At 35.4% G+C, this 25,846-nt stretch overlaps 3 protein-coding genes across 6 annotated transcripts; all 3 read right to left on the reverse strand.

Annotated features, from left to right (window-relative positions):
- Positions 1-8,782: 8,782 nt before the first annotated feature.
- Positions 8,783-16,731, reverse strand: LOC108984113 (disease resistance-like protein DSC1). Of its 4 annotated transcripts, XM_035691056.1 has the most exons (6): positions 16,159-16,731; positions 11,342-14,880; positions 10,945-11,226; positions 9,762-10,844; positions 9,241-9,431; positions 8,988-9,127 (listed from the first exon to the last, which is right to left on the reverse strand). In XM_035691056.1, the coding sequence occupies exons 2-6, from the start codon at positions 11,462-11,464 to the stop codon at positions 9,094-9,096; spliced, it is 1,713 nt and encodes a 570-aa protein (XP_035546949.1). In that variant the 5' UTR covers positions 11,465-14,880; positions 16,159-16,731; the 3' UTR covers positions 8,988-9,093. The 4 variants fall into 4 exon arrangements, with proteins under 4 accessions (XP_035546947.1, XP_035546946.1, XP_035546948.1 ...); XM_035691054.1 differs by having other exon boundaries at positions 8,783-9,431; positions 11,342-12,450; XM_035691053.1 differs by having other exon boundaries at positions 8,783-9,431.
- Positions 11,818-12,279, reverse strand: LOC118348593 (TMV resistance protein N-like). The gene has a single exon (XM_035690624.1). It carries the CDS (start codon positions 12,277-12,279, stop codon positions 11,818-11,820), a length of 462 nt encoding a protein of 153 aa, XP_035546517.1.
- On the reverse strand, positions 12,357-16,652 carry LOC108984114 (TMV resistance protein N-like). The gene is made up of 2 exons (XM_018955949.1): positions 16,159-16,652; positions 12,357-12,450 (listed from the first exon to the last, which is right to left on the reverse strand). Exons 1-2 carry the CDS (start codon positions 16,650-16,652, stop codon positions 12,357-12,359), a joined length of 588 nt encoding a protein of 195 aa, XP_018811494.1.
- Positions 16,732-25,846: the final 9,115 nt, after the last annotated feature.

Consider the following 25,846-nt stretch of genomic DNA (forward strand, 5'->3'; position numbering starts at 1 on the left):
CCATGTCCAACTCCAATGCCCTCGCCCGAGCCAAATAGAGAAATGTCACCCATAATAGAACCCCCACCTAATGGAGACAATATCGGTACATATATCATTTCTATTTTCTTTTCAATATAAAACCCCTATGACATATATGTGTAAACAAGGTTATATCTAATTATGAAGACTGATAGCCATATTTTGTTTTTCTATGACCTTGAAATACAGCTGTGACAGCCCCCACAATGACTGAAGCAAATCAAGAACAGCCCAAACGTACACGTGGGCTTGCTAAGTGTATTGAGTTCGAGAAGGCGAGAAAGTACGGCAAAGTGCTATTGAAGATTAATGATGGTGAAACAGCCCCGTGCTGCGAGAACTCATCCATGTTCATGACACGGGTAACACAGATAGTAAAACAACATTGCGACATGAGTTATGCGAGGTGGACTGATGTGCCTGATGCTAAAAAGAATGAGTTGATCGAACGTGTGAGGGTAAGACAATTGTTATTTCATATTGAGAGTAAGGAAGCGGTATGTTAAGTACAATACAAGATGATGTACTTAACGTGATATTCATCCATGTAGGGTGACTTCGTTTTGGATTGGGATCGGGAAAATCATAGATTGGCCGTCTTGAAGCAGTTGCGCAAGCAGTTCAATGCATTCCATCATGAACTACACAAAAAGTATTTGTCATACGGAAGTCACGAAGAAGCATTGGCTTCTGGGTGTACCATGGTAAACGACAACGTCTGGGTTAAGTTGTGTGAGAGGTGGGGCACTGATAAATTCAAGGTAATCATTTGGTTATTCAAAATAAAAAACATTCCCTAACTTTAACAAGTCATGTCCTTTTAAGGTGCTTTCCCAACTTGTGTGTAAGCTAACATTGAGTGTTAATGACAGAAAATCTCAGCACAAAATCGGGAGAATAGAAAGAGGTTGGCCGTTAACCACACTGCAGGACACAAATCCTTTGTTAGGATGTTGGAGGAGAAGGTACAACTAACAAAACTTGTTGGAATTCTCCTTATTGGCTTGTATGGTCACAACTCATTTGCTGCACTTATACTGGTCCACTAATTTAATTAGACATATGTACGGGTGCTCATTACATGAAGAATCACGTTAGTTAAGGTCATATCCATTTTTCATAACGAAAAAAACTTCTTGTTTCCTATAAAAAATCTCACAGAGTTTGTACATGAGAACATGTATATATTAGATGAGAGTAGGATGCACCTTCATCTTAGTCTGTTGTTTGCTCAAATTGTACAAGTCAATTTTATGTCTGTACATTAAACTTGAAAAATTATGACATATATTAAGGACATGGATAGAACAAATGATGATTGAAGCAAACATGAGTGAATGGTTTGTACACTTCAATTTGGGTGTGGCTCTATAGGTAACCATTATAGGTTAGTCCAGAATTTTCTTGTGTGGTTGATGGTCCAGTGTGTGTGCAACACTTTACAAAATGATAATGGATTTGAAGGAAGGGCGAGATTCGTAATCTTGTTAGCATCTTAAAAAAATGTGTCTATATAAATTATGGAGTATTTTCCAGCATATTTGTTAGACTATATTATGAAGCAAATCCTTGCATTTGTGGAGTGGACTACAAAGATTAATGATCATGTTCAGGCATTTGCATTGTATGGTATGAAGGCCTTCTTTTTTGTTTTTTGAAGTTTGTGTGGTTGTACTAGATGGGGTTTTTTACATGATTGGCCTTTTGAACGGTGCATTTATTTTAAATAATATTTTTAATTCCGCACAATCGTAGCGGGCTACGAACATGAATTTGGTGGAGTTCTATAAGGAGACCCGCTGGTCAAAGAAGAATGGCAAATTTGTCACTTCAGCCGCTGAAGACACTTATGTGAGTATAATCTATAATTTCCAACTATTTCAAAAACTCAGGATTGTTCAGTCACTTTATATTTGAAATTCAGTATTTTCATGAGCCATCACAAGATTGTAGAATAACTAAATATTTAATTTGCATGTGTAGAAGGAGATGGTTGGCAAGATGGATGGGTTAGAGCCTGAACAAAGCACCGATGAGGCAGCTGCGACTGTATTTAGGGAGGTACTCAGTCAGAGACCCGGATACGCAAGGGGGCTAGGCGAGATGGTCATCCCGGAGTCAACAAGACAACGGGACCGTGAACGAGAAAGAGAGTACCTTGCCTTGACTGAAAAACACAAGAGGGATGCCGACAATTACAAGAAAGACGCCGACAATTACAAGACGCAGCTTGATGAAGTGAGGGATGAATTGCGAGAACTTCGTGAGAGGCGAAATGACATGGATAAGATGATGAGGATGTTCTTCTTCCACGACTTCCATCCTTCTAGTGGGTCTCTCCATTCTTCTGGAGAGACCCAGTGAACATGGTGTATGAAATGAGGGAAGGACTTTTTTGTGTACTTTGGGCTATTTTTGGTAGTCAGAGATCGTGGGTGGCCAATATAAATATATATGTATATATATGTATATATATATATGCATATGATGTACTAGGTTGTCTACTTTTGTGTTATGGGAGAGGTATGGGCAGTTAGAGGATTTTTCGGCTTTGTTGGTGAAATGGATAGTTTTGGCTATAGTTGATCATGATGAGCAGTTCACTTTAGATAGCCACATTTGTTGGATGAGGACCTGACTGGTATCTCTCCCAATGAATTACAACACCTTGAATGGACATTAAGTGAAGGGGTATTGTCCAGTGCAGCATGGTGAAGGTACAAAGTATGGGTATGTAATCACCTGATACCTTCTTGTATGAATTTGTGGTTGACATAAGGATTTTGTCAAATATCATATTCTCTGGTTATAACAAATGCATGAATTTTATTAGAATCTAACTGGCTTTAACAAACCGTTCATTTAAGACAGATAAGAGAAAATTTTTGATGGAGCAGCTGGATTGCAAAGGTTTGGTGGTTATAGTCAGCAAAGAAAGTAAGATTTGTCTTCCATAATTGTCTTCAAATTGGAGGATGTTATGATTTTTTTAGATATAATTTATTTTGCTTACAATCTTTGTCAAAAGTGCACTTATATATGTTCATGTTATAGTTTTAGATTTTGGTACCTTAAACGTGTTGAGAATTATGTATGACCCTTGGGGTTTGTTGCCAGAGATTCATATGAGGATGTTTCAAGCAGAATTACCTGCTTGTCTAGCTGGAAAATCAGGTAGGTCATGCTTACAATGATTTGGCATTTTGGCTTGGTATTGCACATATTAATAAATTATTTTGCTTACAATATATTTGTTAGAAGTGCACTTATATATATTAATGTCTTAGTTTTAGATTTTGATACCATTATTCTTTAAATGTTATTTATGACCCTAGTCATTTATTGTCTTTGTGTTTCAGGAAGGATATTTCAAGCAGAATTATGTGTTGGTAAAGCTAATGAAAAGCAGGTAGAAACTTTAACATGATTTGTTATTAGCCACTTGGTATTGCACATATTAATTTTAAGAAAGTTAGGCACTACGTTGCTTGCTATGTGACCCTAACTTGCTTGAGGCAGTCTTGTGTATAATTGGTGTTGGGGACTTTCTGTAGAATGCACTTTTACAGCCTATAGCTAAAATTGAAGTTATCCGATTAGCTAAAATTCCTGGCAAAAGATACTTTACATGCATAACCATCTTGATCTAGTTGATTCCTTTTTCCATGCCTCCCATAGAAAGTTGAGATAATATAATATAAAAAGGTCCAGCTTTGACCATAGTATAGAAAGACTATGACTAGAACCAAAAGACATGACAATAAAGTAGGATGACCCCATACTTTATTGCAGTAATAATAGACTAATGCTAGCATGTCTGCCAACTAGGAAAAGCTTGAGTTTCAGAAAGTTGGAGGAAACCCAAGTGCAAGGGTATTCCAAATGATCATGTACGTTTCTTTTCCAACCCTTTTTGCTCATTAATACATTTTTAGAGTCTTATCATACCTCACTTATTACAAAGGAGTCCTAGATCATCAAGACAGCCTACAAAATCTTTGAATGGGCATTGGACAACCTCTTTTGTAGCATTCTCTATATAAATTTTTGGCAACTGTCTTTGTATCTACTTTGCAAGGACTGTTGCAACTCTGACAAGGAAGCATCATACTGTCAACAAATATACTCTTTTATTAGTATCCTGACAAGTTTCGTGCCTAAAAGCTTAAAACGTAAGAAGCAATGAGGAGTTTTTCTGTGGGTGAACATGCATGCATATTTCAGCAAAAATACCTTGGACCACATTCCTTGCATTTTCACTTTTAAACATGGACTGGGCATTTGTGCTTTATCATAAAATCTAAAAGGGTCAATTGCAGATGGCTTCCAACTATGAATTATGTCCTGTCTCCTATGAAGCATAAATCTAGACCATATTAATATATACTTGTTTTCTGCTTTGGGTCATATATATACAAGTCAGAGTTGTGGTCATCCTTGGTGGCACTTGTTTTTAGTTTTTAGAAATTGGTAAAACATTTGGTTTTGTGCATGCTCACTTGTGCAATCAGATTTTTTTTTGAGTAAGAACATCCCATGTACTGGTTGAAGCATCACTAATTCCTTTGTTGTTTTAAAAGCTCATTTGATTCTGCTTTGCAAGCTTTTTTACAAGTCAGACATGTTACTTGCTTGGTGAGCTGATGTTATGTGTTTTTAGACATTTGGAATTAAGGTTTTGTGCTTCCCGCACTTTAATAATCAGATCAATATTTTGAGCAAGACCATATCATTTGGATGTGCATAATATGGACTCTGTTTTTGGTTTTGGAATTTAATTTATTGGTTGTGCATAAGAGTTCACATGAGACTTCTCATGTCACCTCTTGAGGTGTGAGATGGAGGGATGGAATAAACGAAGAGAAAATGAAAAATAAGAGGTTGAAATGTTAAGAGAATAGATTCATTAAATGTACTGGGTTGAGTGGCTTCCCTTTTCCTCTGCTGTTTCTTAGCTAATTTATTTTCTGCAATGAATTTGTTTTCTAATTAATTATGTACATATTGACTAACTTTCCTCATGAGCATATGAGGGGATTCAATGGTGGAGTCTTATGTAAGAAGAAATGAAGAAATTCTGTGGAGCCCATAAGCAAACAATAAGAGAATTCACAATAGATTCTAACACTGAGTTGTGTATATCAGTAACTTAATTATTTCACTATTACGAATACCGACATCAACAAATCTCAATATGTGACACTTGAGAAACCTTTATAGAAACCATGTAAAAGGGTGGGGTATGGTAGAATAATAGCCTCTTGGGGACTAGTCAATTTATTGCTTGTGAAAAGATCATTTTGCTGGTATGTTTTATAACAATACATAGTAGTGAAGTTTATTTTGTTGTTGAGGGCATTTTGTTTTGTATCATAGCCAGATTGCAGTTGGAGAGGTGCAAATATGCTCCTGGTATGCTTGGATTTTAGCCATTAACGGATTGTTGAAGTCTTCATGAAGCACAACATATCCACCCACTTGAGCCCAGGTGCATATTGAAATAGCTAAGGGGAAAGATATCATTTGTAATGCTTGGATTCAGGTGCGGTCCAATTGCTCAATATTGAATGAATGTGAACATTTCTATAAAATATTGTTTCGAACATATATTTAGTAGTTGAGTTGTAGCTTTTGGACTCCAATTGGTACACCCTAGTGTAGCCCAAAAATTACATTAATGTGAATTTTATGTAATTGAAGGACTTTGCATGGATGAATGAATGTCATTACTAAGGGGCACTGATTCTGTACTTCAACATTTGGAACATGTGGTGTTTATTATTCTTTTAAAGTATAATTTATGATATTTCAGGTTAGATACTAAATATATATTTAGTCACTGACCTGAATTTATTAAAAATGTGCAATATGCCAATCAGACCTGTATAATGACAACAGAACCCAGCGAAACGGCGAATGGAAATGGAAAAAAAAAAAAACTGAACGAAATCTAATTACGGCGAATACGAAATCGCTGGTATTACGAAAATAAACATTAGCGGCGACTATTTATCGCCGTAAATTAGTTCCATCCAGCGATTTACATCCGCTGTAAATAGGCAGTACTTCTGTCAAATACATGTTGCGGCAACTAAGCTGTTCGACGTAAACAAATTTGCGGCGACTTTAAGTACGTTGGAAAATCACAATCATGTTGAAAATTGAGATCGTTGTGATTATTGTAGGGTCAATTACGTCGACTCATATCGTCGTAAAAAATATTGGTCGCGATGATATCACAATATCGCTGGGATTGGAAGAATTTTTTGCGGCGATTTCTTGTATTATTCACGGCAATATAAAGCGTCGCTGTTTATCTTTCCCAACGAAATCGGGTCAACTAAACAGGCTCTTTAGCGGCATGTTACCAAGTTTTTGGGACGATTAAAAATCGCCGATAAAAATAGCTTTTTCAAGCGAATTTTACGTTTCGATGCTTTTGATTAAAAAAGACATTTTTATTTCGGCGAATGTGCATCGAGTTATAATTCGCTGGAATTGAGTATATACAACGATTAATGAACTCAAAATCGTCGATTTTGAGCGCTGGAAAAACCCTTTTTCCTTGTAGTGAGTACTTATACAGGATGTGGCGAATAGATTAAAGGCTTGTAAAACACAGAACGTGGTTCGAATGAGAGAGAGAGAGAGAGAGAGAGAGAGAGAGAGAGAGAGAGAGAGAGAGAGAGTCCCCAGGTGAGGAAATAAAGTACTGTGACACATTTTTTAAAGAAGTACTCAAAATCAGTTTCCAAGGAGAAAACTGAGTCACTAGTGTAGTCTAGATACCCAGGTGGTAGAACTATTTCAACACCATTTCCTAAAACAGTGTTATTTGGATCTAGGGATGCTCAGCAGTGAGGTTTCAAACATCCTTCATTGCTATCTAAATGAAGAATGCAACCGGTATGAGTTTTTGGATTTGACTTGCTACGAGAGTCAGTTGGGCAACCCAAAATAACACATACAACAAATCCCATCCAGCTCTAGTTATTATACAAATTCAGTGGCAAGTGGATTTCTATTGAGGGCCCATCATTTCAATTATTGAACCACGGTGGAATTTCACCTTGAGGAAAGAAATATCCATCATAATCGCTTTGTAGTCCCTCGAACATAAAGAATTATGGAGACTTGATATTCAATCTTTGTGCGTGCATGTGTGTGTGTGTGTGTGTGTGTATGAGAGAGAGAGAGAGAGAGAGAGAGAGAGAGAGAGAGGAACCTGGAAGTGATTTAGAACTAAATTCACTTGAGAGGCTTTTACATGATCTCCTTTTCTGAATTCATTCAAATACACTGCTCTAATATGTATAAAATTATAACTCAAATCTTTTGAAACCCTTCCAGCAATTGTTTGAGTCAGGCATTTCTCATTTGGTGGAAGCTTTTCCGAGAATTGATTCTTCCTATTTGATGGAAGCTTTTCTGTTCTTCACTATTTGATCGAAGCTTTTCTATTTTGTTCTTCACTATTTGATGGAAGCTTTTCCGAGAATTGATTCGTCCTACATTTTTCTAGATCGATTAATGAGGAATAAAAAAAAATAAAACATATCAGTTCTGAAGCTTATAAAATTAAAGTTAATGAGCCTGGCTCAAGATTCATTGGAAAATTAAATTGTTTAAGCAAAAACTTAACCTTTTTGTTGAGAAGTAACCAAAAAACATGTCCCTATCCCCATAGTGCTCGACCAACGTGGTCGTTGGTCTTGAAGGGTGTGAGTATGTTATAATCCCACATTAGCTATGAGTCAAATGGTATGTGTGTATATAAGCTTGGGACACCTCCACCTAGCAAGCTGGATTTCTAGAATGTGAATCTGTGGGCCATATATGGACATAAAATTTGCATTTTGCTTTGGGCATAGTTTCCCTGTAAAATAGAGGGATATATATCACGTTTAGAGAGAGAGAGAGAGAGAGAGAGAGAGAGTTCTTATAGCATTTGGGAGGCAAGGATTCAAGTAGTGTTTTCATACAGATGGTCGAATCACTGTTAATACAGCCTGGGTCCTCGACAAAACAACTACTTTAATTCTTTTAGTTGCATTCTAATATTTCATTTGAGGTAAAACCCTTATGCAATATATTGGACCACTAGATTCTATTTCACCAACATTCTTTGGCGTAATCCGTTTTAGAAAGGAAAAGCTGGAACCACCTGGATAGCAACTCCGCGGAGAGTGTTAAGGACTTTTGGATTAATGGTTAGATCTTTAACAAATGGTATCAGAACCAGTTGTGAACTTCCATACTACCTCAGCTAATGGGCTGGGCTTGTGGAGTGGCTGGCTTTAGATCCAGTGGGATGGGCCATGTTGCCCTAGCCTAGTGAAAGCCTCCCATAGCGCTTGACCAACGTGGGTATTGGTCTTGAAGGGTGGGGGTATGTTATGGTCCCACATTAGTTAGGAGTCAAATGGTATGTGTGCATATAAGCTTGGGGACACCTCCACCTAGCAAGTTGGTTTTCTAGGATGTGAATCCATGGGCCATATATGGACACATAATAGTGCGCTATGGAATTTGAAATGCCCTTTTCCATCGCAATTTTTTAGAGTCATTTTCTAAGCATTAGCATTGGATTATGCAAATGTAAAATTTGCATAATATAACATGATTTTGCATTTGCCTATTTCACTCAAAACTTATTCCCACGTTAGATTATCTATCTATTAATCAAAATAATAATAGAATATTATAAATTTAATAATAATATAATTATTTTTTTCAATTAATTTTTTTCTATATATGGAAATACATTAATACAAGTGAAGATCAATATTTCTGGAGTGCAGCAAATACATTCTAAATATTTAACACAACACCATTAAAAAGAACACATTTGTCTATTACATTCTTACCTAAAAAAATACCTATTAATTTTCTTCTAATTGAATTTGTGTTTGTAAAATTCAATGAGGATGTGATAAAACTACATCAATAAACTCGTGAAGATTTTGCTCGTATACTAGTTGAGCCCCACACTTTTCCACCATCGTGAATGGATTGCCAATCGTAATTGAAACCTCAATGTAACTCCATGTATCCACCTCCTTTGACTTTTTCTCAAACCAGATGCGTTGTACATATATCCAATATCCTGCTGACGTATCAATAGTATTAGGGAATTTCTGGAGTGTATCGAACTTTAGGAGGGCTTTGAAAGGACCTTCATCGGTAACAAAATGAAACACATACTCCTCACAATCTAACCTTGTAGAAGTACTTGTTGACTCCCAACTTTCAAGGTCATTGATTTTATAGGAAAAATAAAGAGCATATCCCAACCACTTTCTACTATCATCCAAATCAGGATGCAACCGAATTGTAATCGAGGAACCCATACTCTGATTCTGGAACCACATTGGAATTCCTACTCCTCTGGCCGCAACATCAATGTTTGCCTGTGAAAAATAAATTAAATTAAATAAGAGGAAACAGAAAGCTAACTTTTTATGGTTCAACTAACTACTATTCTTAAATTGCAACTTTTATTACTCATTTAAGTGGCTTCCATTAGTACTTAATCTTGTTGGTACCGTCCATTTTGTGAACTTGAGATGATATTATAAGTGTCCTTATCTTCACCAAGTGGGGGAAAAAAAAGACTATAATTTGATCGTACGTATCACATGATTTAAAAGCCTCTATATATATGATATATCACAAAGGATGGGAGCAAGTTGAAATAAAGTTCAAAATTTGATGCTGCAAGGGAGAAGAAACTAACATACCTTAATGGTTTTTTCTTTCAATAGGTCGCATTGTCCATCTTTCAATTGACATGGCTCACGGGTACTATTTAGAAAAGCTAATCCAGTTTCATCTGATACCCATGCATGAAGTTTATGAGAACATGTCTCCAATGAGATACAATCTACAGCATCAAAGTATGGTGTACTTGACGGAAATTCTGGCAATGATCGAAGCTGGCTACAGCGTCTCAACAAAATGATAATAAGCTTCGAAAGTAGAGAGATGCTTCCAGGTAAGAGCGTGAAATCGTTTCCACTTAGATCTAGATATTGTAGTGATGATAAGCCACTCAGGTCACTGGGAATTGCTCCATCTTTTAAATGGCAATCACTCAAATCTAATCGCATCAAGCTGCATAGAGTACTTGACAACGAAGTAGGCAATACCAAACCAGTGTCAGGGTTCCCCCAAAAGCAAGTTACTAATCGTTTGACAAACGAATTAGGCGGCAGACCTGAACATCCTTGGAAGGACAAGATTTTAAGATTTTGTAGACATGCAATGGAGGTTGGAAATTGCCTTATAGCGGTTTCACTTATATCGAGCTTCTCCAGATGTTCCAAATTCCCTAGTCCCTCGGGCATTTCCTCAAGTTTTGAACAACCAGTGAGAGTGAGAGTTTTAAGAGATGTCAGACCACAAATAGCACTCGGAAGACTCAAGAGGCTTTTGCAGCCTCTCAAACTCAAAGAAGTAAGGCCAGTTAAATGCCCAATTGATGATGGAAGTTCTACTAATGCAATCCCATCCAAATCAAGTTGCCTCAAACGATTAATGTTTCCCACCGTTTCTGGAAACTTCAAGAGTCTCGTACAGCCAGAAAGAATCAAAATTTCTAGGGAATCCCAGCTAATGTTACAGGGAAGACTTGTAAGAGATGTGCAACCTTTCAAATTCAGAAAAATAAGGCGTTTTAGTGCTCCAACCGATGAGTGGAGATTATGCAATTTTGTACAGCCTTGAAGAATCAGCCTCTTAAGATTTGGGGCATTAGTGAAGTCCGGGGTCTCCACCAAGTATTGAGAGTTACTAAGATTAACATGCTCTAACTTGTATAAACTCTGGGATATAACAATAAATATGGGAATTAACTTTCATGCATACATTAATTTATTAGTTTTTAGAAAGAAAAGAACATTTTTACTCAAGCAAAGATCTTACCTTAGTTCCTTGCCATAGTTGCTGAATGTGGCTGCAACACATACTCAGTTCAACGAGTTTATCAGGTTGCCGGAAATTCATTGGCAAAGATTTTAAAGGATATCCATGCCACTCCAAAACCCGCAACTCTGTCGAAAGATAGCTCAGGCCCTGAGAAAGGTGCACATTACCTATGATCTTGAGCAATCTTAAGTTCTTCATCTCCGAGAAGACATTAGGATTCAAGTGTAATTCTTCTTGTGGAAGAGAGTTTAGGACTATGCCTTCGATCCTGTTTGTTCCCTAGTGACCAACGAGAACAAATTAGTGCAGTGCATGATATAATCAAGTATACTGAAAATTTTAGTTGCATTAACATGTGCAATTCAATGAGTTTATTATTCTAAGATCCACTTACACTATTGTTCTTCAGTACACGAATGATGTCATTAGTAAGCCACAACCTACTCTGTCTGCCAGGATCTCCATGAGATTGGCGATGAACAATTTCATGACCCATTTCTTGGACTAGATCATGCATCCACAGTTTTCCTCTCGAGATTGTTATGAGAGACTTACTGATAAGAATCTCTATACCACTGCTTGGGTGATAATCACAACTTTCTAGTATGCTCTTCACACGGTCGACATACTTGTCCCCTTTGAAGTAACATGCAATATCTAGAAAAAATTTTTGCTCGTTGTCCTCGAGTCCATCGAAACTTATTTTAAGTGTATCCACGATTTCTTTCTTGGGCTTTTGTCTTAGACTTTTCAAAGCACTTTCCCAAAAGTCTACATTTTGCCGACATAAGAATCGACCCAAAACTTCAATAGCTAAAGGAAGGCCATTAGCATAATGTATAATCTGCTTGGAAAGCTCCACAAAACCTTCTAGCGGGAGGTGCTTCTTGAAGGCTTTCCAACTAAAGAGTTGGAGAGCTTCATCATCATCCAATTCTTAACCCTATATATTTCATCATCAGCCAATCCACGTTCTATCAACAGATGCTTATCTCTTGTTGTTATAATGATTACACTCCCTCCACCAAACCAATCGCGCTCAATTGCCAATGCTTCTAATTGTTGGGTTTGATCCACATCATCCACAACAGCAAGAACCCTTCTATGACGTAGTTTGTGTCTAATTTTGTTCTTTCCTCTGTCGACATCCTTTATGTCGCTACTTTTATCCTTGAAGAGATCGGAAAGAAGTTGTTTTTGTAAATCAACTAGACCGCCATTTCCTCCACTTCTTTCTCTAACATCAGCAATAAAGCTACTAGCTGATTGAAATTGACTAGAAATTTTGTCATAAGCAGCACGTGCAAGAGTGGTCTTCCCAATACCACCCATCCCCCATATACCTAGAAAGCAAACATCATCCGGTCTAATATTTAAATACAAATTCATCAATTTCTCTAGACGAGAGTCTATTCCAACAAGCTCTTGGAAACAGCTGAGAATGTAGAATTTAATTTAGCAAGTATCTCTCCTACAATCTCTTCAATAACTGTTGACTCATCTCTGCCAAAATTAAGACGATTAAAATTAATGAAATTAAACCAACTAATTATTTGAAAATATATATATATATAAGTGGTCGCTCAGAGATAACACATTTCTATCACAATTAAACCCAACAAGAATATAATTATTAGCATCAAGCCATGGCCATCATATCGCTAGCTACACCATTTAATCGATGTAGGATCGTCCACTATCACAAATGTTAAACACTTCCATGGACTGCATAGATCTCCAACCTCCAACTAATTTGTGTGTGTGTGTACTTAGCACACAAATTGTGAACTTTCCAAGGAAAACCTATTATGCCCACTTCATCAATGCTTCAAGTTCAAACCCACATTACATCTCAAGCTAGAGAGAGATTAATCTTATGCCATTTATCCTGTTTTATCTTGGATCAATATTGTTACAATAATAAAAAAGATATAAGTTAGTTGTTCAAATGAAATATTTTTTTATGTACTTATAATTAATATAAAATACATTATATAAAAACAAAATCTTGAAATTTAAAGATATATGCATATATACCCATCGTTGATGGCGTCGATTGGTTTTTGCCCCTAGGTGCTGAGCAACACACCATGTCATCATGGGGGCTAGTTATGGGGAATGAAGCATTTAGATGGTGACAGACACCACCAGTTGGCCCAGTCGTGGTCGCCAACAGCCTTAACAGCCCTTGGATAGCTGGTGAAATTTTCTCCGACTGCATACACTGGGTGAGTTTGTTTGACAGGGGTGGGGAGGGGGGCAACTCATCGTCACTGAGTGACACCTCACCAATGGTCCCAGAGCCTACTGGTGGTGTCCCTGCCCACCCATGATGGGCACAACCTTCGTGACTGGAGGTAGCCCACGTTGAGGCAAAAGGTGCCAGCGGTCCACATGGTGGCTGCTGGCTGCCATAGCAGACTCTCGGTTAGAGGCTGCGAGTGGTATGGGTGCACATTATGTGCACCCATATGCCACATGTGTGTGCCATGCACAGTGGGGACATGCACTAAATGGCACTATGCACTTAAGTGCATAATGCTTACCCGCTTGTTTGTGTGCATGTGCACAGTACATTTACGTGCACCGTTGACAGTATGTACACTATGCACTTAAGTGCAGAGTGCACATAAAAAGCACAGAGCACTTGCAGCTCAAGTGGTAGGGTAACTCATATGCTCGGGCAACCACATGGGCGAGGATGTGTTCATTCGCCCAATCTTTGTGACAGTGTTGTTCATAAAAATAAAAGTTGAAAGGCCGAGTATACTTATCTGAAAAATTTTATCTTCTCATTCGGAGATAATTTAGCACATCGAAAAATCGTCTTTCACCCATTTCCGATGTAGAAGGTAAATCAAATCCCACAGCCAACAATTAATATAAAAAATTGCACAATAGGCCGAAAAAGTCAATTCCGACACTCTATGAAGATTCGGGGCTCGAACGATGTGGTTTGGAGCCCCTTGACGGCTTCCTGGTGCAACTGAATGACATCCGTATATACATCTATTGCAGTGAATGGAAAATAAATTTAGAAAAAAAGAGAGGGAGACATACAAATTTATGTGATTCGACACAATGCCTACGTCCGTGAGTTGCTTGGAGGGAAAATCCATTATAATATGATCATTTACAATTTCCCATAGTCTCTAATCCTCGTTGTACAATGAAGTCAAAGATCTATTTGCTGGGAGAGATCTTCTCTCTCAAACTCTCGTTGCCAGGTTGAAGAAGTCGCTAGGACTCTCCCTTACAATCTGGCCCTTTGTCTTTCTTTCTTTTTTTTTTCTTTTCTAATTTTCCTCCCCTTTATGTCACATCTCTCCTCCTTTATGTTATATCTCCTACTTTTTCTCCTGACGCACCTTCTTTCCTCATCCTCTTATCCACCCTTTATTCTTCTCTCACTTCCCTCTTGATGAGAACCCCACCTTTAGGCTGGGCTTGGAAGACCCTATTGGATTTGGGATATTTTATCCCCTTCATAATGAATTATTTATGTTAAAGGACCCATGAAATTTCACTAAACTAGAATGTGTACTTATTTTTGTCTTACTTTTTTGAGTTTGTGTGTGTGTGTAATAATTCAGATGCAATACCAACTGACATGATCACTTTTGTAACCAAAAGGGAAAAAACAAAGACAACTAGGTAATTATTATAAGTTAGGGTTAAAATCTTTTCCTTATGAAATTAGCATTACTCAGGCAAACAGGTAAGAAAAATTCTATAGATTAGTGGGTCCACCAAACACACACCCCACACCTGACGTGTCAGATTGGGTTCACTAACAACAAACCGGTTCTGACCTTAGCCCCTCCCTTCCCCGAAGCCCTCAATCCCTTCACTGTGATTTCAAAAAATTCCCTTCTCCCTCTCCCCGAAGCCCTCTTTTGTTGAACAATCCAGAGACCCTTGTAAAGGCCCAGGCTGAAATTCACAAACACATCGGACAAAACAGGATACCTCTTGTTAAAAATCTAGGAAAACACTTAACTGAGAAAAGCTTGCAAAATCGAAGAGCTCAGTGTCAACCAAGAAAAAACCCAAAAGAAAAGGAGCTTCGTGTTTACCTAAAGAAAGTTGTGAACTAGTGGCTGGCGAAAAAGATTGATTTCAAGGTTTGGTTTAGGAGAGAGAAGAAGCTTAGAGAGAGGGATGACGGGCGTTGAAACAGAGGTTGGAGTCACGGGTACTGGGTGACAATGGGCAAAAGGTGGTCGACGAGTCGAGGGTGCATTGCTTGGTGGCGCTAGTGGAGGGAGGGAGACACTGGTGTTGGGTGACGAGAGGTATGAGAGGGAGGGAGGGAGGGGGCGCGGGAGTGGGATAGGTGGGTATGGGCAAATGCAGGCCGACGAGTTGCAGGTGCTGGGTGATGATAGAGACGGCGATGCTCAAGGGTGGTGGGCAACGAGAGGGAGGGAGGGGGGCGTGAGAGCTTCTGGGTTCAATACGTGCTGTGTTCAGCAGGAAGGAAAAGAAAAAAAAAAAAAAAAAAGACAACCACATTGGGTGTGGGGTGTTTGTTGATGAACAGTGACTGATTAGTAGAAAAACTCATCAAGTAAATTATGAGCATTGCTATTCATAATCCTCACACACCACACGCCATATTTTTTTTTTAATTTTTTTAAAGTTTTTTTGGTTTTATTTTTCTTAAAATAATTGAATTATTCTACTCATCATCTATATACTACACATTTGGTAAGAGAAAAAAAATTAAAAAAATCACAAGAAAGGTGGTGTGTGGTGTATGAGGCTTATAAATAGAATTTTTCGGTAAACTATTGATCAAGAGGGGAACCCCCTAGTTCATCTGTACTGGAAAATTTTATGAAGGAATATCATGCAAGTAATTGATTTTTCCTTAATTCGCAAATTAAGCAATTCGATCTATGAATATATATCATCTTGTACTAGTGTCCGTAGAAGATAACGATCATATATATATATATGGGTAGTGATAGGTTACTATCCTATTACTACTCCTAGTTCATTTTCAATTTTTTATTTTTTTATTATTTTCTTTTAATTATTTTTTAACATCCTTAATTATTAAGAAAAAATTAAAAAAAATATAATTTTATTAATAGTCACTTTCTTAACTATTAAGTAAAAAAAAATTAAATTAAAAATTAAATAAAAATAATAATAAATTGATAGTAAGAGGGTAGTACCTAATCTATCACTTTCCAAAATATTTACCTATCTCGTATATCCCATCCGGAGATATTGCCCACTTTTCTCAAAGCAGATTTCCATGTTCGCAAATCATCTCCGACAATCTTGGGACTGTTTTCATGTTTAACAAAAGCTCCTGCAAAAGTACCTTTCTGATTTCTCACGTGAGAGGGATCCACGTGATAGAAGACTGGCAAAAGTATCAACCCCGTCTTTTCAATGCATTCAACGATCTTGGCGAGTTCAAATAAGCACCATCTCGAAAAAGCGTAGGATGGAGAGAGAACGACGACCGCATACATGGAATTTTCAATTGCCTTCAAGAGTTCTGGAGATATGTATCTTCCTCTCTCCAGCTCTTTATCATCCCTATAGGTGGAAAGGCCTCTTTGTTCCAAAGCATTATACAGATGGGCGGTAAAATTTTGACGGGTGTCCCCGCCATGGAAACTAAGGAAAACAGTACCCCATTCATGCGAAGAAGAAGAAGGGGATGTTTGCATGGTGAGAGACGACATTGATTGGAAATTTACAGAGCCATGTTTGCAGATTTGGTTAACAACAATAGATCTTACTCTCCCATGACCTGATCTTGTGCAATATGTATATGCACCTGGACGATATATATAAAGTGATTAATTTCTATTCAGGTGACTATAAATTAAATAAAGTTGAGTTCAAATTGACCACGACCTGGCAAAGTATTTAGAAATTCGGAAGCAAGAAAAAAAATTTTGCGCGTATGATTTTTGTACGTGATGAGTTGTTCATTTATTATGATGGTGATGCTACGGCCACACCCACACGGTGAAGCCACCGAAATTCTTCACCGAATGTTCAAATTTCTTTTTCGGACATTTTTTTTAAATCCTTTAGACATTTAAAAAAAATATCAATTTATTAAAAAATACTTAAATATTAAATAAATAAAAAACAATTCGGTTAAAAAAGATTTGTGGATATATTTAGTGGGAGTAGACTCCAATGACCATCTTCTCCGGTCCAAAAAGGGTCATCAACTCCTATTTGTATAATAGGATACAAGAGATCAGGAAAGACCGTAAAATATTATTCTTATAATAGATTTGTCATCCAAACTACCAATAGATATAGGTTGCAAGTCGTATCACCGACTATCACGTAAATCTGTACATCTCATTATCTATTTTCATTTCTTATAGTCTTTATTATTTAATGTTATAATTGAACATACAAGTATCGTACCGATGTCCCAAACTACCATATATGCTTCAGACCGCTTCATCAAGACCCGAGACACCTCTATAAGTCAAGAATGACCTTTTCTCCTGTTTTGGCTTATGGAGAGAGAGATTTAACATTCATTTATGCTTATTAATTAGTATGAGGAGGTATTACATAGATTTTGAATTATTATTTTTCTTTTAAAATCTTATCCTACACTTTTCTTCTACGAATTACCTAAAAGAGAACTTTAATTTAGGACCTTAAAATCAAATAACATAGCTTGACATGTTCCAACCCATATTATTTAGGCCTCAATTGTCGAATGAGGTGAGATAAAAAAATTTTAAATAATAGTAAAATGATTTGTAAATAGTAATAATATGGTTTGAATTAAGATATGTTTTATTAGATTTTGAGAAATGGTAGAGAGAAAGTCGAATAAAAATTTTATAAAATTAAAATATTATTAGAATATAATTTTTTTAATATAATTCTTATTTTAGAATTTGAAAAAGTTGAATTGATTTTTATGTTTTAATTGAAAATTTGAAAAAATTATAATGATTAGATAATGATAATATGAAAAAGTTAAAAAATTAAAAAGTGTTTATTTTTTAATAATTTTTGAAAAGAAATTAATTACAATAAATTCTGAAATGAGATATAATTATAAAATAGTTTGCGTTCCTAAACGAATTTCCCAACATTTGCCCCCAATTAGACCCTATATGTGCAGCTAATATTTATGTGGTTGGTTTATTTATTTTTTTTAATAAAAATTAAAAAATACAGTATTAACAAATACCATTTTTGTTTGAACAAAAGTATTGAGAAATTTAAGAAAAGTCTTTGTCTTTAAATTATGGGAAGTTTTGCCGACGAAACATTCATTATTCCAGTGGAGCCCGGGCACTGGAAGACTAGACCAAAAATTGCCTATCTTAATTTTCTTTCCCGGACTTCTTTGCAGGGGGAGGCCCCCCATGACCCCGTGCCTTCGTTCATGCTTGAAAGAACAATACGGACCAATGGTACGTGTGGATGTTTTAGGCCCGGTTTGAATACCGGACACGCACATTCTTGTATATAACGGTACAAGAAAAATATATATTTGTGATGTGTTATTTATAATAAAAATAGATTTATTTTAATAAAAAATAATAATATTTATAAAAAATAATTGATAATAAATATATATATTTTTTATAATGATAGACATGTAGATCCCGTTCATGTTAAGGTGCTGAACATTGGATCTAGAAGATGTGAGACCTTAAGACTGCTGCGTTTCATTTCTAAATTTAGATGAATTCAGTTGAATTTGATCTAATTTTAAATTGAGTCTAATATCTAAACACTTAACTCTTAAATTATTAAACTTATTCCAATTCAAAACCTTATTACTCATGAGATTTACAATTTTTTTAATTTAAAACATCTTTATATATAAGATTTATAATCTTTTTTAATTTTTTATAAAAAATATTAATAACATTTAAACATACTTTAAACTCAATTTAAATAATCTCACGTAACTTTTTCTATTACTTAACTTATTCTTATTTATAAAATAAACTCAATTTAATTGAGTCTAACTTAATATTCAAACGCAGCCTTAACGTCAATGCTTGTGTTGCCGCGCCTGTTGCTTGGAAAATTGGAAATGTCCAAAACGCGGTAAATTGACTTTCAGACTCGAAATAGCAAAGAAAAAAAGACCCGGTTTAAAAAAAAATGTGAAAAAAATTAGTTTAATAATATTTCTAATATATTTTTTAAAAGAAAAGAAAATATATGTATTTTAAATGACAAATAATAAAAAAATTGCTTATATGGTAAAATACCAAAAAAAAAAAAAAGAGTAAACGAAACATCAATACTAAAAAATACTTTACAGGATAAACGGTACGTCGGTACCTATTACAAATATAAAAAATCTTTACAACTTCCTAACACTTCACACTTCACATTATTTTTAATTTTTATTATTATTTTTTTTATTAAATATTTATTATATGAATAATGAATAAAACATTTGAAATAATTTAAAAATAATAAACTCAAAAAAAAATTTTACAAAAATATTAAAAATTTAAAAAAATGTGAAGTGTGGAGTGTGGTGGAGATTGTGTAGCAAAGCTCATTTATATTTTCTATATAATACAAAGAAAAAATCTGTTTTGCCCTCTTAATGTTACCGCTCTAGTTGATAGTTCGGAAATTTTGTTTTATTTAAAAATTAAAAAAATGATTTTAAAAGTATTAATATATATTTTTTTATTTTTTAAAAATATTAATAGAAAAAAGTTGCAAAACCCATTATGGGTAAAAGTCACTGCTCAAACACAAAAGTGTGCTAGAGAATATCTAGCGAAGTCCCATCCATCACGCCTGTCAACGAAGCAGTGCAGCACTGGCCCATTACCAACTCTTTCACGAGAGCTGCTGCGTCCACCGCTTCCAGCTCCCGCCGGATCTACCGTTAGGAAATTTTTTTTTTTATATATTTTTTAATATTTTTAAATATTTTTTAAAAAAATAAAAAGATATAATATCATTAAAAAATATTTCCTTAATCATTAAGTAAAAAAAAATAAAAAATTATAGCGATAGAATAGAGCGGTAGAAAAGAGTGGTAAGAATAGAATTTTTCTTCACGTAAAATCACTTCGGTTGCGTAAAGACGACAAGATGATATTAAATGATTTGAATTGATTTATTAACAGTAATATTTTGTAAATTTTATTAAGATGTATTTAAATATAAATAGATTAATATATATATAAATATATAATGTAAATTAAGATGAATTTAATTTTTTAATTATAATTTTAAAAAAATAAATCTCATCAATAATTAATTTGAAATGAATTAAAAATTTTAATTTTTAATTAAAAAATAAATAAATTCAATCAATAATTTGATATAGATTGAAATCACTCAATCAATTAAATATAACCTAAACAGTTAAATTTCATTATTTAACTTATATTTTAACAATGAGTCAAACTAGAGTCACCTCGATTTCTATCGAGGTAAAATATATTTTTAATTTTACATTTTTTAAATATATTTTTAATTGTTTTTAGTATTTTAAAAAAATTATAAACTCATTTAAAAATATTTTCTTAACAATAAAATTAAAAAAAATAAAATAATAATGGGTAACTTTTATCGTGATGCATCTCTGTTGTGACAGGATTGTGGCCATCGACATCTATGTTCCCAGTTGCCCTAGGCGGCTAGGCCTAGTTTGAACAAAAGTCTGCATGTCGACCAAAAATTATTCCCGTGGAGACCAGGAAATGGAAGACTAGACTAAAAATTGCCTATGATAATTTTCTTTTTCCAGACTTCTTTTGCGGCCACGGCACGGAGCCCTTGCTCATGCTTGAAATTGAAAGTACACTATGGACCAATCGTTAGTTTGAACAAAAGTCTGAATGTCTTTTCGAAATTATGGCAAGTTTTGCCGACCAAACATTATTCCCGAGGACCACTTTGGTTGCGTAAAGACGACGAGATGATATTAAAATGGTTTGAATTCCATCCATCACGATTCACGCCTGTCAACGAAGCAGTGCTTAAGAGGCCCCGTTACCAACTCTTTCACGGAAAATCACTTTTGGTTGCGTATAGACGACGATATTAAATAAAGGGTTAAAGACTTAGAAGTGTTTGCAGTTTGATTCAAAGTCAAATTGGTTCATATGGTTTTCAATTGATCTTTTTACTTAGTAATTGTAAAGAATGATTGAATCAGTCTTTTTTGTTTTTGTTCTGCACAGTTCTGTCGGTAAACCATTAAATGACACGTCAGCCAGCGTATAAGATAGTTCGACATGGGTAATTTTTTTTTAAATTATTCTGAGCAGCAGCTCGTAGCAGTTGCACATCCGTGCTTCTTTCTTTTTCTTTTTTTTTTTATTTTTTTTTATTTTACACTCAATCAGTAGAGTGCTGCGGCTGCAGCACACAGTAGGCAACAATATATATTTTTTCTTTTTTTTTTTCTAATCTCGACATGTGTCACTTGACACGCTATATATGCATTCTTATGTACTTATATATACATATATATAAAAGAACAAAACTTGTATAAAGAGTTAAGAAAAATCGTTTCTTTTTTAAAAAAAAAAAGCAAAACCTTAGTGTTAGCCAAGAAGATCAATTCAAGTGACGAGCCTGAATCTTGTCCGTTAATGTATTACATATCTTGTGATATTTCATATGATAAGAATAAGAGTAGGTTATGAATATACCTTACAGTACTTGTGGTATCTATTTCATCCATGTGGCTTCCTTCTCAACTAATTTATGGGTGAAATATATATGTATAACAAAAAATAGTGTCAAAAATATTACTTGTACAATATTATTTCTTTTGCGGGATTCTCAAGGTTTTGACATGAAGTTGTTAAATTTTTAAGACATTTGGTGATTAACATTGTATCAGAGTGGTAATTTTAATTTTTGAGTTTAATCTTGATTCATATAGTCCAAACAAATTCAATAAATGTAGTTTATATATAGATAAAAAATAATAATAAGAAATGTAAAAATCATATATCTAATCGTTTCGAGTGATTCGCATGTCAAATATTTACCTTTAACCACATTATTTGCTACAACCTATGAGAACTAAAGACTTTTCTTTTCGTAAAAATTATATCAGAAAAAGTTTGCACCTAATATCCTTTTATGATGACATGCATTCATGAGAAAAGTGGTTAGTAAAACAAACTTACATTACCCACACCGAAATTTGTGTAGGAAAGGTGATAATTGATTTTCATACCAATGCAAATCACATCTATGGCAACCTATGCTCCTTCAAAAAACTTTCGTCCACATATACTCGTTAATGGTGACTTGCTAGCCCTAAAAATACCTTCACTCACTCTCACTTTTTTTACGACCGACTACAATTCTCCCCACCTTTGGTCGCTCTCTTTCTCAACTAATCTAACCCACTACGTATGGCTCTAAGGCACGATCGAAGGCCATGACCCAAGGCCATGGTCATTTGGTGACGATGATCTAAGGGAAGACCTTCAACGCTGGCAAATTTCAAGCAGCCCATACCCATCGATTCCTTTGTAAGATAAATTTGATCGGTCTATGACCTGCCAGCAAGGAGACCTTACAAGAAATCGAGATTGTACAATCTGAGTATTCTACTCCATCCAAGTATTCATATATATATATATATGTAGAATTATATCGTTCCAAGGGGTACTAAACGCTTCAAACTGAAAAGGCCCAAACTGATGTCCTATAGAATCTGTTATGAACCTCAACGAAAAAAAAAAGAGATACTAAGAAATGAGAAATATAGAAATATGAATATGTAAGGAAATTAAGAATGAAACTGTAATGAATATTAGATTGAAAAAATAGTCACAGCTTGGCGTTGTTTGAGGCACCCCAATTCCTCCATCAAAATCAAGCCAAACAACATTCTAGATATTTCTTACAAACCACTACCTCCAGTCTATATATTAGAAGGGAAAATTCTATACACCATACTACCATCCCACTCTCATTCCACTAAGTAAGATGTGACACATTTATTACTATTAAATAATCATTTATTGCATTCTTCTTTATCATCCTAATGGTGATAAATGTGCCATATACTGCTTAGTATGAATAAAATAAGATGAGAATGTAGTGTATAACATTACTCTAATGGAAGACACCCCTCCTAATTGACAACAACCAAAATAAGGTCATTGGCCCATTTCTACACACAATAACTAAGGTCACGGGCTATTAGAACAACTTAGCAACTCAAATAATTCAAAAGGACAACAACTTAGCTGGAGGCCCATCAAGCCCAACCCAATTTAATTGGATTCATTCATTGTCCACCATTTCAAAGAACCTCTTCCTCAAGGTTGAGGAAAAAAGGCACTGAATATAGCCAAGGAGACAAGAACAGCAGAGCCAACAAAAAATTCCTTGCGAATCAAAGCAGTGGTGTTCCTGGCAATATAAAGGGAAATAACTTCTCAAATACGGCTTGGTAGTAGTAGGCTTCCTTTGTCACATGAGTGTTTTCGCGTAAATAAAGCTTGCATGCATCAACGTTGCATCTGCTACTTGCTTGTTTGCATGAACCTTCAAGCCAACATTTAACATTTCTATGAAAAACCCAACATTTATCCATGTATTTTCTCTTCAATAATCATTTGAGCATCTTCTTCTATATGGATCTTCTCGTGTCCCCTGCTTTTGGCAAGATTGCAAGCTAGATGAGCAGCTTCCAGCTTTACCACGTATGGATTTTCTGAACATTGTCTTTCTGTCCATATTTCTCTTATAATTCCATTGTTGTTTCTGCATACTGCTGCTACTGCAGATTCGTTCTTTACTGCTCCACTCAAATTGATCTTTCATTCTGCTGGTGTGAGGGAATTCCATCTTCTTCTTTTTTCATATTTCTCCTTCCAAGCTTCTAAGTGCTCCTCAGGTTGCTTCTTGACATTCCTTGCTATATTAATTGCACCCAAGTGCGTGCCTTTGTGGACTGCTTGGTTTCTATTGAACCATATAATGTCTAGAAAGATCACTGCACAAAGCAAAAACTTAGGTTGCTTTTGCTTCTCCATTCTCAACTTTCTGAGTCCACTCCTAAAAGGGGTCCCACTAGCCATAACCAAGCTCCAGCAAGAGAAGAAGTTCAGATTCTCCGAAACACAATGCATCTTTACAAAAAAAAAAATATATATTCAAGCACTCTTCATAGAGCCCATTACTTGCAAAGCCTAAGATCATTGTCATCCAACCTATGGAATGAAAATTATACGTGGCCACTAAAATATATTTTTGACAACTTAATTCCTCATGATTTTGTTTTCCTATATCAAAAGGCCACAAGGTTTGTTTTAGCAAATTATCCCACACCATCCAAAAACACTCCTAAGTGGCAATAAATCAAGCAGTTGAGGTCCACTATTCACCCCTTCATCCAATTTATCACCAACATTTGAAAGAGGATCCTTCATATGTACTCGATATTCCGTTTCTACTTGTTGAAGGTCCATAAAGAAGAAGGAAATCTGTTCCCTGGATCTATTCTATGTACAAGTGGTCTAGCATAATCTTCAAGACCAGTAGTGAATAGAACAAGATCTGCAAATTTGCTAATCTATACTAAAAACTCTAGCAAGCTAGGACGTTGAGACACTGTCACATAATTGAACTTTTCTTTCCCTTCAAAATCCTTGGCCGAGGGTACACATTGGATCTTGAACCACTTCAACCCTGCATCCATTGCTTGATCACGAACATGAATGGCAGGCAAGCTAGAAGTTTCATATGCACACACTAGAGTTTCGTCCAAGTCAAGAAATACCTGCAAAATGAATCTGTGTTCTGTAAATAGGAACGTGGTTGCTCCTTTAGCAATGGCACCTTGGATATCAACAATGAAATTACCCAAGTACCCATGGATGGCGCCTTGTATAGCAAACTAACAGCGGAAATATCTATCAATTTACTCAACAAATTGGTTAGTTATCAAGCATGCAATAATTTGATAAACAATCAAATACATAAAATAAATAAAATGCGTAACACCAAATTTGGTTACGAATGGAAACCCTTTAAAAAACTCTTTAAAGGTAAAACTCTACCTTTGTAACTTGACTCTATTACTTATCTGGACAAATGACCCATTTGTCTTCTACCGCAGTAGCAGCTAGAACCTCTAGCGATCATCAAACTATTGACTTCCCTCCTAGAACTCCAGTGGCTGAACTCGATTACCTCAACTCAGTCACAGAGTATGCACGCACTCAAAAAGAGAGAGAAAAAAATACTTGAAAATTTTTCACAAGAATTTTCTCATACTCAAGCTCTTAAATCTCTCTTAGATCTCCAAGCTCCCTCAAAATTAACTGATCAAAATATACAATCCTCAGCCGAAATCCTCAATTAAATAATCTGCCCAGTATTTGATCTGCAGTAGGATTCTGCTGACGGGAGGACTCTGCTGAGGACGAGTCTGCTGACGCATTTGTTGACACCTGGCTCTGAGTCTTCTCTTCAGATATAATTTCCATTCAATTGGATAATTCTAGACTCTTTGAACTTCGGATACACACACTCATGACTTATCTAAGATATTATCTAATAACTGCTTAATTCAAATTAAATGTTCTTAGATAAAGATAAAATATTGACATTCATCAAATCTCAATAATCTCTCAACTTAAATAAATCTCTATCGTCCTAGTCATCTAATCCTAGCCAACTACTTTTACATTTACAATCTCCCTCTTTGGTGGATTGGTGACAAAATACTCAGTTGATGAATGTAGTGTGTACCTGAAACAAAAACAACTAGCAGACCAAGATCTTGTGAAGCATCAATAACAAATATTAAAAGTTCCGTTCAAAACATTCACTTGAAAACAATGAAATTAGACTTGTCTCCAAATCAAACCACATTTCTCAAAATATGAAAATTAATCATTAGCTAAAAAAAAAATTAAGTTGC

This window comes from Juglans regia, chromosome 6, assembly GCF_001411555.2.
Source record: "Juglans regia cultivar Chandler chromosome 6, Walnut 2.0, whole genome shotgun sequence".
Lineage (NCBI taxonomy): Eukaryota > Viridiplantae > Streptophyta > Magnoliopsida > Fagales > Juglandaceae > Juglans > Juglans regia.

Bases quoted from the DNA above. Each gene is read 5' to 3' on its own strand.
- LOC108984113 (XM_035691054.1), bottom strand. From the start codon at position 11,464: ATGCATGATCTAGTCCAAGAAATGGGTCATGAAATTGTTCATCGCCAA. The intron at 11,227-11,341 runs GTAAGTGGATCT...GTTGGTCACTAG, and splicing joins GTGTACTGAAGAACAATAGT to GGAACAAACAGGATCGAAGG. The intron at 9,432-9,761 runs GTATGTTAGTTT...TATTTTTCACAG, and splicing joins TGAAAGAAAAAACCATTAAG to GCAAACATTGATGTTGCGGC.
- LOC118348593 (XM_035690624.1), bottom strand. From the start codon at position 12,279: ATGGGTGGTATTGGGAAGACCACTCTTGCACGTGCTGCTTATGACAAA.
- LOC108984114 (XM_018955949.1), bottom strand. From the start codon at position 16,652: ATGTCGTCTCTCACCATGCAAACATCCCCTTCTTCTTCTTCGCATGAA. The intron at 12,451-16,158 runs GTAAATATTTTG...TAATTTTGGCAG, and splicing joins GGATGGGATATACGAGATAG to AGATGAGTCAACAGTTATTG.